Source organism: Toxotes jaculatrix, chromosome 23 (genome assembly GCF_017976425.1).
Source record: "Toxotes jaculatrix isolate fToxJac2 chromosome 23, fToxJac2.pri, whole genome shotgun sequence".
In the NCBI taxonomy this organism is placed as follows: Eukaryota; Metazoa; Chordata; class Actinopteri; family Toxotidae; genus Toxotes; species Toxotes jaculatrix.
The window spans coordinates 1,613,419-1,632,118 of record NC_054416.1 but is presented as its reverse complement, the minus strand read 5'-3'; the positions used below and the strand labels follow the sequence as shown (position 1 = coordinate 1,632,118).

The window sequence follows — 18,700 nt, the reverse complement described above, 5'->3', positions numbered from 1 at the left end:
TCTATGCCAACAAGGATGGAAGCAAAATGAAAAAGAAAGGTGAGTCAGATGCACTCAAGCTGCCAAATATTTCTAATCATGCCATCAAGGAAAAAACAGCTTTGCTCCATGTATGGGTGGGGAAGCTCTGGATATGCTTCTTTAACTTCTTTTAAAGTCCTTTAAATTTGTTAAAGGATCTCTGAGCTGCTGTTCAGTGGGCCGTACAACATACAGCAGACAACAGTGGCAGCAGGACAGTACGTACTGCGATGGACGCCGTCTCAAAGCGAAGATGGAGAGAGCCATCCCGTCTGCTTTGTCGTCCAGGCAGTTTTCAAGTCAGTCTCTTGTCCCTTGAATAATACCTCATCAAAACAGAAAAACTGTGGAAATACCTAAAACTATTAGCTCTGTTTCTTGTGACACAGGTGTCAAGTCTTTAATGCATACAACAAGGTATTATCATTAAAAGCAGACCTAAGGAAATAACACCTTATTTAGCCTGTACATATACATGCTTGTTGTAAATCTGTATGTGTGTGTACATTTGTGTGTGAGATTATTAAACAAAAAGACAATCTTAAGAAATCTAAAAATCCTTTGTAACATGACCTAATAATTAAGCTACTGTATTGTTTCATTCACAGTAATTCACAGAGTTTAGAGAAGTATCACTCAGAGCTTCGCTGCGTCGTTGTCACTGTTGGACCCGGTGAGTTGAGCCCCTTCTTGTATTTTAAATATTTTAAATTCCATTTCTGATGCTGGGATAATGAAGTTTACTTTTATTTTTTATTTCTGTTTAAAGACCCAACAACAACAACAACACAAACTACAACCATTACACCAACTACAACAACCACACAGGCTACAACCACTCCTCCATCCACAACTACCCCACTAAGCACAACAACCATCACTATACCAACTACAACACCCATACAAAATACGACAACCATGCAAACTATACCCACTCTTCCATTCACAACTATGCCACTAACTGCAACAACAGAGCTTCAGTGCTTCATTGTGGCTGTTGGACCTGGTGAGTAGAGCCGCTGTTTGTTCAGAGACCGTTTCTGATTTCCAGGACAAAGTTTATGGGTGATCAGTCTTTTATTTTCACTTCTGTTTACAGACACAACAATGACTACAAACGCCATGGAAAATATGACCACTACTCTATCTACAACAACTACTCCACTAAACACAACAATCATTACTACACCAACCACACAAACTACAACCACTACTCCATCCACAGCAACTACTCCACTAAACACAACAATCATTACTACACCAACCACACAAACTACAACCACTTCTCCATACACAACATCTACCCCACTAACTACAACATCCAGCATTACACCAACTGCAACAACCACACAATCTTCAGCCACTTTCCCATCCACAACAACCATCACTACACCAGCTATGACAACGACACAATCTACAACCACTATTCCATCCACAACAACTACGCCACTAAACACAACGACTGTTACTACATCACCTACAACAACAACGGAAACTACAACCACCCCTCCATCCATGACAACTATGCCACTAGCCACAACAACCATTAATACACCTACTACACCAACCACACAAACTACAACCACTTCCCCATCCATGACAACTACCCCACTAACCACAACAACCAGCACTACAGCAACCACACTATCTACAACCACTACTCCATCCACAACAACTACTCCACTAAACACAATTGTTACTACACCAACCACAACAACAATGCAAACTACAACCACCTCTCCATCCACACCAACTATGCCACTAGACATAACAACCATCGCTACACCAACTGCAACAACCACACAATCTTCAGTCACTTTCCCATCCACAACAACCACCCAACAAAGCACAACAACCATCACTACACCAGCTATGACAACGACACAATCTACAACCACTATTCCATCCACAACAACTACTCCACTAAACACAACTGTTACTACATCACCTACAACAACAACGGAAACTACAACCACCCTTCCATCCATGACAACTATGCCACTAGCCACAACAACCATTGATACACCTACTACGGAAACCACACAAACTACAACCACTTCCCCATCCATGACAACTACCCCACTAACCACAACAACCAGCACTACAGCAACCACACTATCTACAACCACTACTCGATCCACAACAACTACTCCACTAAACACAATTGTTACTACACCAATTACAACAACAATGCAAACTACAGCCACCTCTCCATCCACACCAACTATGCCACTAGACATAACAACCATCGCTACACCAACTACAACAACCACACAAACTACAGCCACAACAACTTCCCCACTAACCACAACAACCAGCATTACACCAACTACAACAACCACACAAACTACAGCCACAACTCCATCCACAACAACTTCCCCACTAACCACAACCATCACAACGCCAACTACAACAATGACACAATCTACAACCACTCCTTCATCCATAACAACAACCCCACTCACTACAACCACCATCACTACACCAATTACAACCACTACATCAGCAACAACAACCACACAAACTACAACCACTTCCCCATACACAACAGCTACCCCACTGACTACAACAACCATCACTACACCAACTGCAACAGCAACACAGTCTACAACCACTACTCCATCCACAACTACCCCAATAATCACAACAACCATCAACACACCAGCTACAACAAGCACACAAACGATAACCACAACACTAACCACAACAACCACCCAACAAAGCACAACAACCAGCACTACACCCACCACACAAGCTACAACCACTCCTCCATCCATAACAACAACCCCAGTAACTACAACCACAATCACTACACCAGTTACAACAACCATGCAAACTACGGCCACTCCTTCATCCACAACAACTACCCCAATAACCACAGAAACCACACAAACTACAACCACTTCCCCCTCCACAACAGCTACCCCACTGACTACAACAACCATCACTACACCAACTGCAACAGTGACACAATCTACAACCACTACTCCATCCACAACTAACCCAATAACCACAACAACCATCGATACACCAGCTACAACCACACAAACTATAACCACAACATTGACTACAACAACCATGCTAACTGCAACCACTCCTTCAACCATAACAACTGCCCCCCTAACCACTACACCAACTACAACCACTACACCAGCTACAACACAATCTATAACCACTATACCAACTACAACCACACAATCTACAACTACTACTCCATCCACAACAATTGTTACTACACCACCTACAACAACAATGCAAACTACAAGCACCTCTCCATCCACACCAGCTCTGCCACTAGCCACAACAACCATCGCTATACCAACTACAACAACCACACAAACTACAGCCACAACTCCTTCCACAATAACCTCCCAACTAACCACAACATCCATCACTACACCAACTACAACAACACAATCTACAACCACTATACCAGCTTCAACAACTACTTCCCCACTAACCACAACCATCACTACACCAACTACAATGACACAATCTACAGCCACTCCTTCATCCATAACAACAACCCCACTAACTACAACTACCATTACTACACCAATTGCAACCACTACTCCATCCACAACAGCCACACAAACTACAACCACTTCCCCATCCACAACAGCTACCCCACTGACTACATCCATCACTACTCCAGCTGCAACAGCAACACAATCTACAACCATCACTACACCTGCTACAACAACCACACAAACTATAACCACAACACTGACTACAACCACCATGCTAACTACAACCACTCCTTCATCTGTAACAACTGCTCCCCTAACCACTCCACCATTTACAACCACTACACCAGCTATGACAACGACACAATCTACAACCACTACTCCATCCACAACAACTACTCCACTAAACACAACAATTGTTACTACACCACCTACAGCAACAATGCAAACTACAACCACCCCTCCATCCACACCAACTATGCCACTAGCCACAACAACCATTGATACACCTACTACACCAACCACACAAACTACAACCACTACTCCATCCACAACAACTACTCCACTAAACACAATTGTTACTACACCAACTACAACAACAATGCAAATTACAACCACCTCTCCATCCACACCAACTTCCCCACTAACCACAACCATCACTACGCCAACTACGACACAATCTACAACCACTCCTTCATCCATAACAACAATCCCACTAATTACAACTACCATTACTACACCAATTACAACCACTACACCAGGTGACACAACCACACAAACTATAACCACTTCCCCCTCCACAACAGCTACCCCACTGACTACAACATCCATCACTACACCAACTGCAACAGTGACACAATCTACAACCATCACTACACCTGCTACAACAACCACACAAACTATAACCACAACACCGACTACAACAACCACACAAACTACAACCTTTCCTCCATCCACAGCAACTACCCCACTAAACACAACAACCATCACTACACCACCCACAGCACCCATACAAAGTACAACAACCATGCAAACTATAACGTCTCTTCCATTCACAACTATGCCACTAACCAATACAACAGAGCTTCGATGCTTCATTGTGACTGTTGGACCTGGTGAGTAGAGCCGTTGTAATGGTTTAAATTCCGTTACTGATCCTGGAATCATGAAGTTCATGTGTGATCAGTATTTTATTTTCACTTCTGTTTACAGACCCAACAACAACAGCACCAACTACAACACCTACAGCTGCTACAACAACGATGAAAATTACAACCACTCCTCCATCCACAACTATTCCACCAACAACCATCAGTACACCAACTACAATAACAGAACAATCTACAACCACTACTTCATCCACAACAACTACTCCACTAAACACAACAATTGTTACTACACCAGCTACAACAACAATGGAAACTACAACCACCCCTCCATCCACACCAACTATGCCACTAGCCACAACAACCACTGATACAAATACTACAACAATCACACAAACTACAACCACTTCCCCATCCATGACAACTACCCCACTAACCACAACAACCATCACCACAACAAGCGCTGAACCAACTACAACAGCACAAGCTACAACTACTCCATCCACAACCACTACTCCGTCCACAACAACTACCCCACTAAACACAACAGTCATCACCACATTAACTCTAACAACCATCACCACAACAACCGCTGAACCAACTACAACAACAGCACAAGCTACAACGACATCTATACCACAAACAACAACTTTTAGTCTAACTACTACACAAAATACATCATCATCAATTGTTACAACTTCTACACCAACAGCAACCACACAGAATACAACTGCCATCACCTCTTCGACTACTTCACTAACTACCACCACAAGTACAACACCAAGTACAACCACTGCTCCTTCAACGACTACACCACAAACTACAACAGCAATCAGCGAAACTACATCCCCGTCAGTTATCACCACCACTACACTGACAACAACCACACAGAGAACTACTACCATCCCGTCAAGTACAACTACCGTTCCTTCAACAGCTACACCCACAACAACAGCAATTCCACCACCAGTTACTACACCTGAAGACACAGCTCCCCCAACATCTGCAATCTCAGATCAAAGTGAGTATGACAAATAGAGATGTTTTACATTATGTTAATAGAACGTGACAGCACTGAGTTTTCTGAAAAGAGAGTCTGTATTGTTATTCAGCTTCAGTACACTTATGGACTGCATTGTAATGTTGAGTCACTGTGCTTCTAGTTGTCATAGGCCTGAGAGTCAGGATCTCCTCTTCATCTCCACTGTCTGAGGAAGACATCAAGAACACCGTCATACAACAGGTTAGTCTCTCCTCATCTAATGTTGTCAGAGATAACAGAGAACTGATCTCCGCACCTGCTCAGGTTAGGTGTACATTTAAATATATATTGGTGGAGCTGAAATTTGTGATAAATATGTGAATAAACAAGTCTAGGAATACATGTATGTAACCATTCAGAAGTACTATAACATAATATAACATAATAATAATCACTGTCTGTCTCTATAAGTTCTGCCTTTTCATACACATCATATCTCAGATAAACTGTGATTATATCTCAGGACCACTATTTGTTTCTTTCTCCAGCTTAAAGATGCACTGGTGCGAAATGGGCTGCCAGCAGGCTCCACTCTCCGCCTCGTAAGAAGAGTGTAACTGGAAGTTACAACCACAGCGACCCCTGGTGCTTTATTGTGAAAATGTGTTGAGCCCTGTTGGCGAAGGAAGCTGCATCAAATTATCTGGTGCAGTGAAAGAGTATTTAAAATGTTTTTTTTTTTCTTTTTTAGCTCTAATGAATTTTAAAATTTTCCACTTGGGTTAAAGTGCAATCACTTGCTGTCGCTGTCGACACCAGGCCCGAAGGACAGAGAAGCTGGTATGTGAGTGTTTTTGTTAACTAAATCAGCGTCTTTCAGCTTAAAGCCAGAGTCTGTCTTTCTGTCCTTCTTGAGGCCGGTCCTCAAACACTAGAACTGTTAAAGCCTGTGGTAGAAATGGACAGCTCCCATGTGTGAAGCCTTGTGACAGTATGATTGTAAAATGATATTTTGGAAGGAAAAATAAAATAAAATACTGTTTTTATTTTTTTATGTACACTTTTGGTTATTTTTTTCTAAAGAAACTTTTTCTGAGTAGTGGTCACAACTGGTATTTACAGAGTAATGGCACATTGAACTTTCCCAGCCGGTGATGGCAGAGAGAGCTGTTGACAAAAGACTGAGCAGCCTCGTCACATGCCTCAGTTAGACTCTTTGTTGAGAACTGGTCTGTCTACTCCAGCCAGTTGTGGTTTTCATACAGGATGACAAGTCTTTTCAGACATCTAAAGCAGTGATGTTCTGTCTGATAATGGAGCTCTGAGGTTTGTTAAAGTAGTGGTTTAGAAGCAGAGACTGAAAAATGATCTAAACAGACATTTGATAGTTTTTTTGGAGCTTCATAAAGAACAAAAATGTTCAGAGAGCTAAGGGAGCTACAACAATATAATTACCCTGGAACAGTACAGAGTTTGCAATCACAGAGCATCTGTTTTTCCCGCCGTCATCTCTTGGAGTAAACGCTGAATATCAGAGAAGATTAAAACTGTCAGCATTAAATCTGTTTCCATCACTGAACTGAAAAATACAACCAGAATCTCTGAGTTTCAGTTTCCTTGATTTGAAACTCTGGTTTGGTCTCCTGAGAAAAGCATTTGGCTTTTAAGCTGTTAAATGCACCTATACGTTCACCGGCTGTTCTCTAACTCCGTCTGCTGTTTGGTGCTAAGAAGCTTATACCACATCATTTACCACACATACTACAGATGTTGTACAAATCTGTACAGCTGTACTTTACAGTAGTGGTTGATCATTTCCTCATACCAGATCACTTCCCTGTTCATTGTCTGAGCTAAAGGAAAGTTCTTCTGTGTGGGAGACAGATGGACAGAGAGAGAGAGGAGCAGCGTCTTTGTGTGTCGGTGTGAGTCCTTACTGACTGACTGTGTGCAGAGAGACGATGCCGCTGTTTCTGTTGCTGTTGCTCGTCGGCGGGTCACAGGCGACTCATTTCCTTGGGACAGTGATGACCTACTCCCCAAGAAGTACAAGTGATGATGGAAGTCTCACAGTGCGTATGTCTATGACAGCGGAGTCTTTCCAGACGATTGTGTTTTGCTTTTTAATATACAAAAAAAATGTGTGACAGCACACATTTATCTCTGAAGAGCTTTTACAGAAGTCCAGTTCTGAGCACTCAGCAGTTACTTTAAACTCTGTTTTACATAAATCAGTACTGTTTGCCTAGCTTTGTAACATGAATGCTGTCATTTGTAGTAATTTTATCTCTTTAATATTGCAGGTGGTCGTTCGCTATAAGATGAACTTTCACTTATGTGGATATTCTGATAGATTCTCATGCTTCAGTGGGAATTGTGGGACTCAGATTGCTTTTAATTTGCGCTTGGTCTACAACGAGAGCAGTGGAGAGTGGTGTCAGACAGAGGGAATCACGACTCTGCAGGTTCCCAGCAATGCTCCTTTTTCTGTATGGTGAGTGCACCATGTCCCGCAAAAACGAAATGATACCGACCTTGTGTCAGTAAATGGGTTTGCATGTGCCTGTTGAACCTGAATGGAAACAGTGAAAATAGGTTAAAAACTCAAAATAAAGCCAGAAGGTTTTTACCCTTGGTTGAAGTGGAAAGATGGAACTGACTTTTCTGTGACCTTCCACCACAGGTTGAACAGTGGTAACTGGATAGATAACATTGTAAATGGCATTGTATCATGGAGAGCCTTGACCCTGGTTGAACTGAGGAACCGATCAGACACTGGCCAAGCCAACAGATCACCCCAAACCACCATACTGCCGGCTCTGAGGTAAGCCTACTCACTGACCACCACCCCCACCCACCCACACACACACTCACACACACATAGTAAATATAACTGTTAGATAAATGTAGTACAATAATTCCCTTTCTCTCAGAGTTCCTTCAAACTGTCAGAGAAATTTCACCCTGTTGGCCTTTGACCCTGACGGAGACGAGGTTAAATGCAGATATGGAAACACATCAGAGTCAGAGTGTAACCCCTGCACACCAGTGTCTGTTCTCAACCTCTCATCAGTGAGTGGCCAAGTGCTTACAACAATGTTTAACCATTTTTCAGAGTGACAGCTCATCAACCTATAAAAACATCTACATGTTATAAATTCGATCTCCAAACAAACTGTTTCTGTTCTGATTGTTTCTTGAACAGATGCTGATGTGTCTCATTAAATAAAAGACCAATTTGGCTTTGTCTTTTCTTTATCCTTTTGCAGACCTGTACTCTGTCATTCAGCCCCACTAATACCAGTGATGAAGGTCCATACGCAGTCCAGCTGGTGATGGAGGACTTTCCCAGGCAGACTATCGGCCTGACTCAGACTGGTGGGGTGCAGACCATAGTAACTACGAGCGACGCTATCAGCAAAATACCTGTCCAGTTTGTTTTAAGAGGTAAAATGATGTGTTTTAACAGGCTCCACCTTTAGCCATGTTCTTTTTGCACTGAGGTTAAATATCTACTTAAGTTAGCTGCTTACTTAAGCTGTGCTTTCCTTTGTTGTTCCAGTGGATCCTGCTGTGCCATCCTGCACAGAGGGGCTCTATTTGCCCAGGTTCCTGCCTCCAACCCCGGCCAACAGAGCTCAGCTGTACACCTCAGTCGGTCAGACCCTGGAAATCAGCATCAGAGCAGAGGCAAACATCTCCATGTGAGTAATAAGAAAAACAAAAAGTGATTTACATAGAAATCTGAAGTCTTTGGATTGAGATAATCCTCCACCTGTAATACGAGCAAACAGGTAGACTCCACACATAACAGAGCCACAGTGCCACATTACTGTACATGCCATTCATTCCACTCTTCAGCTCAACACAGAGGAAGAATGAGTAACTGAAGACTTGTGTGAAATGCTTCTGAAGCAGGAAGCACTTTGCAGTAACGCCAAAGAAACAGAGCTTTTACACAGTGGCTTTGAAAATGACTCATTAACTCCACAAGCATTTCTTTCTTCCATGTGTTAAAGGATCTCTGAGCTGCTGTACAGCGGGCCGCACAACATGGTCCAGATTACATCAGGACCAGGACAGTTTGTCTTGCTCTGGACGCCGTCTGGGACTGAAGCTGGAGAAAGTCACCCCATCTGCTTCGTTGTCCAAGCAGTTCACAAGTCAGTGTTTGGTCCTCAGCACATTAACCTGTGAGAAAGTGTGTAGAAAAAGTATGAACAGGAACAAACACACAAAAGTTCCTGCAAGGATGAAATCAGGAGAACAACTAGAGCTGCTCACGCTTGTGTCAGTGTAAGAACATTTCTATGGTAAAGAAAACGTGTTGGTGAAAACAGAGCGAGCAGGAAAATTTGGATGAATTTTGTAGATTTTATTCAGAAACAGTTTTCCTGTTTGGTAACTAATCTCCTGACTTATTCCCTCAGTTCAACCAAGTATCACTCAGAGCTGCGATGTGTCGTCGTCAGTGTTGGAAACAGTGAGACGCCCTTTTCTATCTGATCATGTTTCAGATTCCACTGCTGATTTTATACCGAGATAAAGTTTATGTACAGCCTTTGTATTATTGTTTTGACTTCTGTTTACAGATCCATCACAAAACATAACTGCAACCGCAGAGACTCCAACCACCAGTCCAGCTACAGCAGAAACCACAGCAGCATCCCCACTAAGTACAACCATCAGCCACTGCTATAACAAACTCCACCACAGCTATTTAATAAATGTTACTGGCTACTTCTCAGATTAATGATGCAAATATAATCAACAAATAATCAATGATGTTTTATCACTGGTTAAAATGAGACCTTATATGTAGTGGACTGTAGTTTTCTTCTTGCCCGCCTCGTAATGTTAAGTCACTGTCTTTCCAGTTGTCTTACAGATGAGAGTAAGGGTTTCGTCTTCGTTCCAGCTCACTGAGGACTACATCAACACTGTCCTAATGAGGGTCAGTGTCTTCTTCTAATGTCAACACGTTAGAAACCATGCACAGATACTTTGAATACACTGTAGTTCTACACAAGCAGCAAAACCACAATAGAAAAATAAATAAATTAAAACTACTGCATTCAGTTTGGCAGTAAAGTAAAAGTGATCACATCCCATCACCACTGTGTGTTTTCTCCTTCAGGTTAAAGATGTAATGGTGAGTTATGGACTTCCACAAAGCATCACTCTGACCTACGTGAAAACGCTCTGAACAGGTGTTACATCCACCAGCGCCCCCTCCTGGTTCAACGTGACTCCTGCAGGAAAACATCTTATTTCACTGAACCATTTTTACGAGCTTTTCCACTGCAGCTTTCTTCCTTTTTTCTTTTTTAATTTAGATCAATTTCAGGGAAACGTATTGAAAGAGGATCAGTTTGTCTGCTGTAAACTTGGAAACTGGCTCCAGGTTTGCTTTAGGAAAATCTGGGATCGCTTTCAGTCACAGTCTCAGTTTTGGTCTTGATAAAGGTTGTAATGGATAAATTCTCTTTAGAGACTTTTACTTTATAAATAAATGTAAAAATGCACAAGATTTCAAATTAAATTGCTGTTTACTGTCCTCATTGTTATTGCTGCTGTTTTCTAAACCCTGCTGATTTGTGTTAATTACCCGACAAATTTAACTCATCCTCAGAATTAAGACCTAATCTGAACTGAGCTGAGGCATTAGCAGAACAAAGCCTGAAAAAAAAAGAAAAGACAGAGGGAGTCAGAGCAGTTTAAAAGACATCTGTTTTACTTCCAGTTGAACGAGCCAGAGCAGCACGTCAACAGGAATAATACACAGGTCACGGTTTCAAGATAGGAACAATAAATAAAACATCAGCTGGTTGTAAACTTGTTCATCATGAAGCCGCATGATGTTAAACTCTTTGTTGGTTTTGTTTGAGGGCGTGAAACTAACTTTTCCAGCCAACCAGCCAACAAATGTAAACTCTTATCAGCTGAACGTGCAAAATCTGAAGACCAACTAATCGATCCTTCACTGACACCCAGAGCTTCTCAAACTAATGGGAGCTAAAGACAAGTCCATTACACTGAGTTTAATCGGTTTGATATTGATCATAGCATTTCAAACAGCTGTGTGTGTGACGTTCTGTTGGATTGGTTCTGCTCTAATGGGCTAATTTCTCTTTCACACTATTCAAATACGACTTTGAGTCGATTACAGGCCGATGAGGGACACAGAGAGAAGAAGGTGGTGTGGTTTCAGTTCCCTCTCTCAGCCAAGCAGACTAACAGAGCCAGATATTTAATACCACAGTGTTTGGCTGGTGGCTAAGTGTTAATTTCATGCCCTCTTTGTTTGTACACACATTCCTTCCCGCTGTCAAATAAAACAGCAAACGGGGTGCGCTTGTTTCGTGTGGATGAATTGAAACGAGCGCACCCCGATGACAAACATTGATATGAAAAAAAAAACAGATCAACTGCATTTCTCAGGCAAACGAGCGAGCCAGTACCCTGATAGATAACACACCTGGACAAAAACATCAACAGTTTGAAACGTTTCGAAGGTTTTCTGACAAATCTGAGGTGCACATGGTTGAATCTGGCAGGAGAGCCTCATTTTCCCTCCATCACACTTTGATTTGGATCCAAAAAAATTTTTAATTCAAGGTGAAACAAATCAAAAGACAAAACCTTGTGCATCTCATGATACAGCAAAAACATTTCAAACCTTGTTTTTTTTAAATTTACCCAGATTGTGATAGAAAACAACAAACAAACAAACCAAAAAAAAAACACCCAAAATGCTCTGAGTTCAGTAGCCTTCCCTTCATGAGAATTGCACATAACCGATATAAAATCTGAACCTTCCTATGTACAGTTAATGAAAAGCAGAGCTGGTCCCGAGGATGTATCGTTAGTGTAACTGCCTGTCGAAGCGTTTGGAGAGCGGTCGACGATGCGTTCGAGTTCTCTTCAGCTAACATCTCCCCAAGTTTCCGGTTAGCTTGTCGAGAGACTCGAGGATAAACCTGATTATGTTTTGCTATTAAACACGTTTTAAAACAGTTAAATTTAAAAAGTCGTTATCAGTAATTAGATTTTCTAGTATATTAAAAAAATCACTCTATGTTATTAAAGTCACATGATGTAAGAAAAAGTGGCAGCTTGTTTTTAGAGGACCATCATCATTCTATACTATAAATGGACACTTCATATAATCCACTGAAGCACTTGTCGTAATGTTCCCTTGTGCATATGAAATACATGTTAAACTCAGGCCAAACACAGGATTCAGAAGAACTATATACACATATGTAAAAACACAGTGAGGGGGTGAAGCTGCCTCCGAGTCTGAACTCACTCTGACTCTTCCTTCTCATTTTCCACTATTTTTATTTCAGTAACATTTTGAATGAGATGTTTTATTTTTAATGGCGTATATTTACAGTATTTGTACTTTTACTTTATTAAAGAATCTGATTTCTTCTTCCACCTCAGCCGGCAAACTAAAAACCAGCCTGTCGACATTTAGCATAAAACTTTTTTAGCCCAAGGTTCAACAGATTTAATTCCTACACTTGTACAACACACACAGAGCTAAGTAAAAAGTAAAATGTCTTGTTAAGTCCATAACACGAAATTACAACGTCCCCGCCGCTGTCTCAGTGCACATGGTTAAACAAACATTAAAGAAGCAGAAGTTCAGACGTGTGGCAGCTTCACCCCCCTCACATAAAAACACACAGTTAGTGGTAGAGTTAACTCCACGGAATAGTTAGAAACAATAAATAAGTTAAGAGTCATCCCTTCACCGAGATTTAGCAGAATACTGAGAGGTGTGTGTGTGTGTGTGCGTGTGTGTGTGTGTGTGTGTGTGTGTGTGTGTGTGTGTGTGTGTGTGTGTGTTGGGGTGATTTGATGAGGAATGAATGACACAAAATATTACTTCCATCCCCAAAGTTAAAAATAGAATTTATGGGTAGTATGATAGTAAACAATACCTGTGTCTTTGTCCTGCATCCTCCCTTTTTTATATCTTAAATCACACCCTGTTTGAATGTTGTGTACGTGTGTGTGTGTGTGTGTGTGTGTGTAACACATATGAGTTAGTAGCACGTCAAACTGTAATTCTTTGTTCTTCAAAATAAACACAGGAATGAGGAAAAGAATAAAACAAAACACCCAAAAAAAAAAAAGGAATCTCTCTGTGGACGTTCTCCGTTTCCTGTTCGCTCACTGTCTCAAAGGCGTCACAGCAAACTCCTAATATTCCTTATGTCATTTTATCGGTTTGCGTGTGTTCACCCACAGGAAGTAATGAGGACAGGTCACGTCGTTAGGTTTAAAAAATAAATGTTTCTGTAAAACTGATGACTTCAGCTCGACTGGTTGATTAGAGAGTAAAGAAAAATAGAAAATACGCTGACCTACAGTGGTTTGTTTGTTTGTAAACAGGTGTTGGACCTCAACCTAAGTCAGCAACAAAAAAACAGAGATATATTAAACATGCACTAATACAATATGCAGCCAAAAGTATGTGGACATTTGGTTTAGGGCTGCTGTGATGTTGCTCCTTGGTTCCAGTGAAGGGAAATCCTAATGTTACAGCGTACAATGATATTTTAGAGAACTGAGAACTGAACTAATGGCTGCATGAGGATAAATCTCCAGGTTCCAGAAACCACAAGAGTGGAGGCTGTCATAGCATCAGACTAACGTGCTTTGAAATGGGGTGCCTGGGTGTCCACATATTTTTGGCCATGTAGTGTGCATCAGCGTGCTGTGAAAATATTGTGAAGGATCAGTTTCCTCAAAAAACATTAAAGCTTAACCTGTTTTGCACCTGATAATTCACTAAGCTCCACTGATACAGATGGAGAAATATTACACATCAGCTTCATTATCAGTGCATCCCCAGCCATAACCCTAACCCAGTCATCTTTTAAAGCTCCACTTGGTCATTAAGTGGGATAATAAAAAAAAAACATGAAACATTGCTCCATCATCTCACAAAACATAATTCAGTAACAAACTAATTTTAGGGCAAAGTGTTTTTACAGTTCTCAATCAGGGGCTGAAGGTCTGAAAACACCGGAAACCCACTGGGAACGCACTGGGGTCTGACTGACACGTGGGCCGGTACGGATTAAAGGCAGAAATCAGCTTTATTTATTTAATTCAGTTTGTATTTATCGTAATAAATGCTTCACGTCCTGAAGAAAGCGTTTTGGTTTGACGAACAATTCCAAGTTCATCGGTTCTCCAAACCGAAATCTCAAAATCTAAACTACTGATGGTGGAAATTTTAAGTTGGTTATTTCATGTAAATATTTCCATATCCGCCTCGTTTATCCTGCATCAGTCAAACCCCAGAGTCCACACAGACTGCTCCTCCCTCACCACAGCTGAGACAGGAAAGAGATTTTCATGAGTCTGGGGTCTGAGGCTGAAAATTTTTTTTAAGTCCTGGGGGAAAAAACCACACACACACTCAGTGCATTCATTCATTCATTCTTTCACAGCTCATACTCACTCACTCTCTCTTCATTCATCCCCCCACGTCTCGGCCTTCGTCCTCCTTCCTCTCCATCTCTCAGGTCCAAAGATAAGACATCGTAGTTAGGCAGGAAATTCATTCTCACACATAAAGACGCAAACACACACACACACACACACAAAACCTTCATCGCCACCCTTTCCTCATCGGCGCTCGCTCTCACAGGTCAAAGGTCAGACATCGTAGTCGGGCAGGGCGGAGTAGGTGATGCCGCCGACCGACGGAGGGCTGGAGTGGAGAGGAAGAAGCCAGCAAAAGACTGAACCTGCAGAGGAAAAAAAAGCTGATGACTCAGGTCTTTAAAGACGTAATCGATAAGTGGTTTGATGGAAATAATGATCGGCTGCAGCCTGAACGGAGCAAGAGACGCAGATGACGAACACTAACCCACCTCGTCCAAAAACCTCCCGCAGCAGAGCCAGCTTTGGCTTCCGGGTGTGCGAGGGGTGGTGAGACAGCTGCGAGGAGGAGGAGGAGGATGAAGCGGAGGACGGTGAAGAGCCTCGGTCCTTGATCATCAGCCTGTTCCTCATCTGCTCTATGGGAGTCTCGTCTGTGATTATGGAAACCAACTGGAGGAGACACACAATCAGCTCTCCACTAAACAAAGTGCACAATTACATTTAGAGAATCTGTATTTACAGACTTTAATTAAAGCCAAATCAATCCATGCAAACTGTGTGTGTGTGTGTGTGTGTGTGTACCTGATCATAGAAGATAACCATGACAAATACACCAAACAACACCGACTCCACCAGGAGGATGATATAGTGAGCACTGAGAGACAAAGACAGGGAGGATATATAGATTATAATTCACTCCTCTGTGTAAACTCAATAAGAATAAATAAGACTCGTCCCTGCACCACTCACACTATCAGGTGTTTGCTGGGCGTCTCCTCTCCTTCTTTCTCCGCATCGCCTTCTCTCTCGTTCCTTATCCGCCACACCCAGGCCGACACCACCAACACCATGGAGTACAGACTGGCCATGCCTGCACAGAGAGACAGAGCCACAGCTACAGTATCAGCAGCATAAGCTTCAGGTGGAAAAGTTCTAATGGAAACTATAACCCAGCGTGCGAGCGCCGCTAACAGAAACATGTGACTGTGGCGCTCACCGGTGTAGAAGAGAAACTGGATGAAATACTTCTGGTTCAGCTCCCCGACACAGTTGTTGATCCTAAAAGAGCAAAAACACGCAAAGCAGGAAATGAAAAAGAAGAAGTTGAACATGACTAAAGAAAAAAAAAGAGGGAAAAGAGAAAAGTGGAGGGAGGGAAGGGGGGGAGGATATGAAACAAAGTGGCTGGTTGGATGTCGTTTCCTCACCATGGACAGTGATGGTCCATGCGGCGTATACACCTCTGACAGACGCGGCAGTGATGCGCTCTGGGAGGTCTGTAGGTTTCGCAGCGACTGCACACGGTCCAGCCCTCACAGCCCTGAAGACGACGGGACCAGAGGTAAACCCCCCCCCCCCCCCCCCCCCCAAAAAAACCCCAACCCAGAGAACTGAGAAACAGAGAACTTCCAGTATATTCACAGCAACTATAGTATTCAGACACAAACGTTAGATCACTGGATCATGGAAAAAACACTTCACCGACGTCTGTCATTAAGCTCACAAGTGCATAATAACAAGCCTCAGAGCAGACGTAAGTACAGCTGTTGAGGTGAAAACGCAGTCACCCTGAGATAAATACATAGTTGTTAATAATATAGTTAGAATCAGAGAGAAACCATAATCTCCCTGATACTCCCTCTCTATTATCAGCTCTTCTTTTACGCTCATTTCCTACGTTACAGTTGAATTCATAACAAAAACTTTCCACTTTTAATTCTTGGTTAAAATCTGTACCTGACGTGAGGTTTCATGCTGTTAAATGGACGTCACACCATTTCACTTTCAGTGGTTTTGTACTTATTTGCGCGAAGCTCAGAAGTAAATTTATAGTTTTAACTTTGCGTAATCAGTAAGAAAAAGGCTTTAGATGAAGAAGAGCAACAGAAAACTTTAATGGGATTTTAACGTATGACTCACCCGCTCATTCATCCGAGACGACTGCGAGCGAAGGTCTGAGAAGTCTATAGCTGTGTCAGGAAGAGGCACCATACCTGGACACACAAACACACGACATACAAAGGTTAAATCAGATGGAATTTCCCCGATTTCCAGTTTGACTTATTAATCTGAACAGTGAACACAAACGTTAACAGTTTACCGACCAGGATCTGAGAAGACAGCTTTGGAGTGGCAGGCCAGCAGCAGCAGCAGAATCAGGTTGAAGACTGATCCATGCAGAGTGCACCACACACTGTAAGGTAGAAAATCAGTTTTAATCCACAAAACAAGAAATTTAATACAACTTCATTCTCTGGAGTGGTTTTATTTATTCCTCTCTTACCTGCAGGGTAACTAATACTGCTTTCATTATCAGTTAATCCCTAACTAAACTAGTGATTTATTTTCATTATTGATTAGGTATTTTCTTGAAGTAAGTCATCAAAACTGCTTTCCACTCCCAACTACCGTGTTTAATTTGCGAGGAAAGAATCAGGAGATAACAGCAAATGGTCTCAGACAAAGTTTAAATTTCACATGAAGACCAGTGTCACGATGTTGTGGATATAAGCCGAATGAAAGTGCGGCTCTTGTTCGTTTAAAAAATGTTCTGCTCCGGCTTTTAGATGTTAGGCTGTGTTACCGATACGCAGAGAAATCATTAAATTACTATAATTCTGAATGAGAGCTCAGTCCAAGAGCAAAGAACTAACGAAAAACAAACATCTCACTGACTGTTTTGGTGCGGATAAAATACCTCAGCTCGTAAACAAAGAAATAAGACACGTTATCTGGCGTCACCTGACTAAAGGACGGTTACAAACATCTACCTAAATAAACCAATATACACGTTACTGTCAGAAAAACAAGCTTTGTGTCGATTCAGCAGACAAAAAAGCGTGAGGATGCTGCCAGACCTGTCTGCTGTCAAATGAATGGAGACAGCGCAGAGACGCAGACGCCATGTCGGTGTTTTTACCTGTTTAAAGGACACAAGAAGACAAAATACCGACCTGCCCGAGTAGGTGGGGATGAGGACATACTGTATGACCACGTAGTCCGCGTAAAACACGCTAAAATAAGTTAAAATCAAACAGATAACGCCGCAGGGGTCTCGCCTACAGCGCAGAGACGCCATCTTCTTCCGGGCTCCGCCCCCCCTGCTCCCCCACCTCCCGCTTCCGTGTGATGTCACGTCGAAGCCTGATGTCACCTTCCGGGACCGTAGGAAAATATAACTTCAGTTTTAAAGGGCCAGTTCACACCAGTGAGAGGAGTCACATTCAGCCCGTTATCGACAGATTCTTCTTATAGTAACTTAAAAACACGTACCTCAATGTGTGCATATGAATATACTGTGTGAACGTTCATAGGCAAAAAAGTCGTGTTTTGAACTTTACGAGTTGCACCTGAAGGCAACACGAGCCTCAAAATTGTTTTATTGATTTCCAACTTTTTCCATAGTTTTTGTGTTTTTGTTTTTTAATACACCCCACTGAGATAGACAGACAGACAGATAGATAGAAACACTGACACTGTAAAAACAAAAGGTG

General features: G+C 42.1%; 3 protein-coding genes across 3 annotated transcripts; 2 read left to right on the top strand and 1 right to left on the bottom strand.

Annotated features, from left to right (window-relative positions):
- The first annotated feature begins 1,447 nt into the window (after positions 1 to 1,447).
- Positions 1,448 to 6,551, top strand: LOC121177458 (mucin-2-like). The gene is made up of 4 exons (XM_041031788.1): positions 1,448 to 4,603; positions 4,701 to 5,615; positions 5,758 to 5,837; positions 6,125 to 6,551. Exons 1-4 carry the CDS (start codon positions 1,537 to 1,539, stop codon positions 6,191 to 6,193), a joined length of 4,131 nt encoding a protein of 1,376 aa, XP_040887722.1. The 5' UTR covers positions 1,448 to 1,536; the 3' UTR covers positions 6,194 to 6,551.
- Positions 6,552 to 7,440: 889 nt separating this feature from the next.
- On the top strand, positions 7,441 to 11,133 carry LOC121177041. The gene is made up of 11 exons (XM_041031233.1): positions 7,441 to 7,648; positions 7,880 to 8,070; positions 8,260 to 8,400; positions 8,510 to 8,648; positions 8,846 to 9,023; positions 9,139 to 9,280; positions 9,596 to 9,739; positions 10,007 to 10,059; positions 10,169 to 10,252; positions 10,454 to 10,530; positions 10,714 to 11,133. Exons 1-11 carry the CDS (start codon positions 7,538 to 7,540, stop codon positions 10,780 to 10,782), a joined length of 1,329 nt encoding a protein of 442 aa, XP_040887167.1. The 5' UTR covers positions 7,441 to 7,537; the 3' UTR covers positions 10,783 to 11,133.
- A 156-nt stretch (positions 11,134 to 11,289) lies between these two features.
- zgc:77880 (zf-DHHC domain-containing protein) lies at positions 11,290 to 18,294 on the bottom strand. The gene is made up of 9 exons (XM_041031234.1): positions 18,161 to 18,294; positions 17,312 to 17,400; positions 17,127 to 17,200; positions 16,415 to 16,527; positions 16,204 to 16,265; positions 15,957 to 16,077; positions 15,789 to 15,861; positions 15,476 to 15,656; positions 11,290 to 15,349 (listed from the first exon to the last, which is right to left on the bottom strand). The coding sequence occupies exons 1-9, from the start codon at positions 18,283 to 18,285 to the stop codon at positions 15,258 to 15,260; spliced, it is 930 nt and encodes a 309-aa protein (XP_040887168.1). The 5' UTR covers positions 18,286 to 18,294; the 3' UTR covers positions 11,290 to 15,257.
- Positions 18,295 to 18,700: the final 406 nt, after the last annotated feature.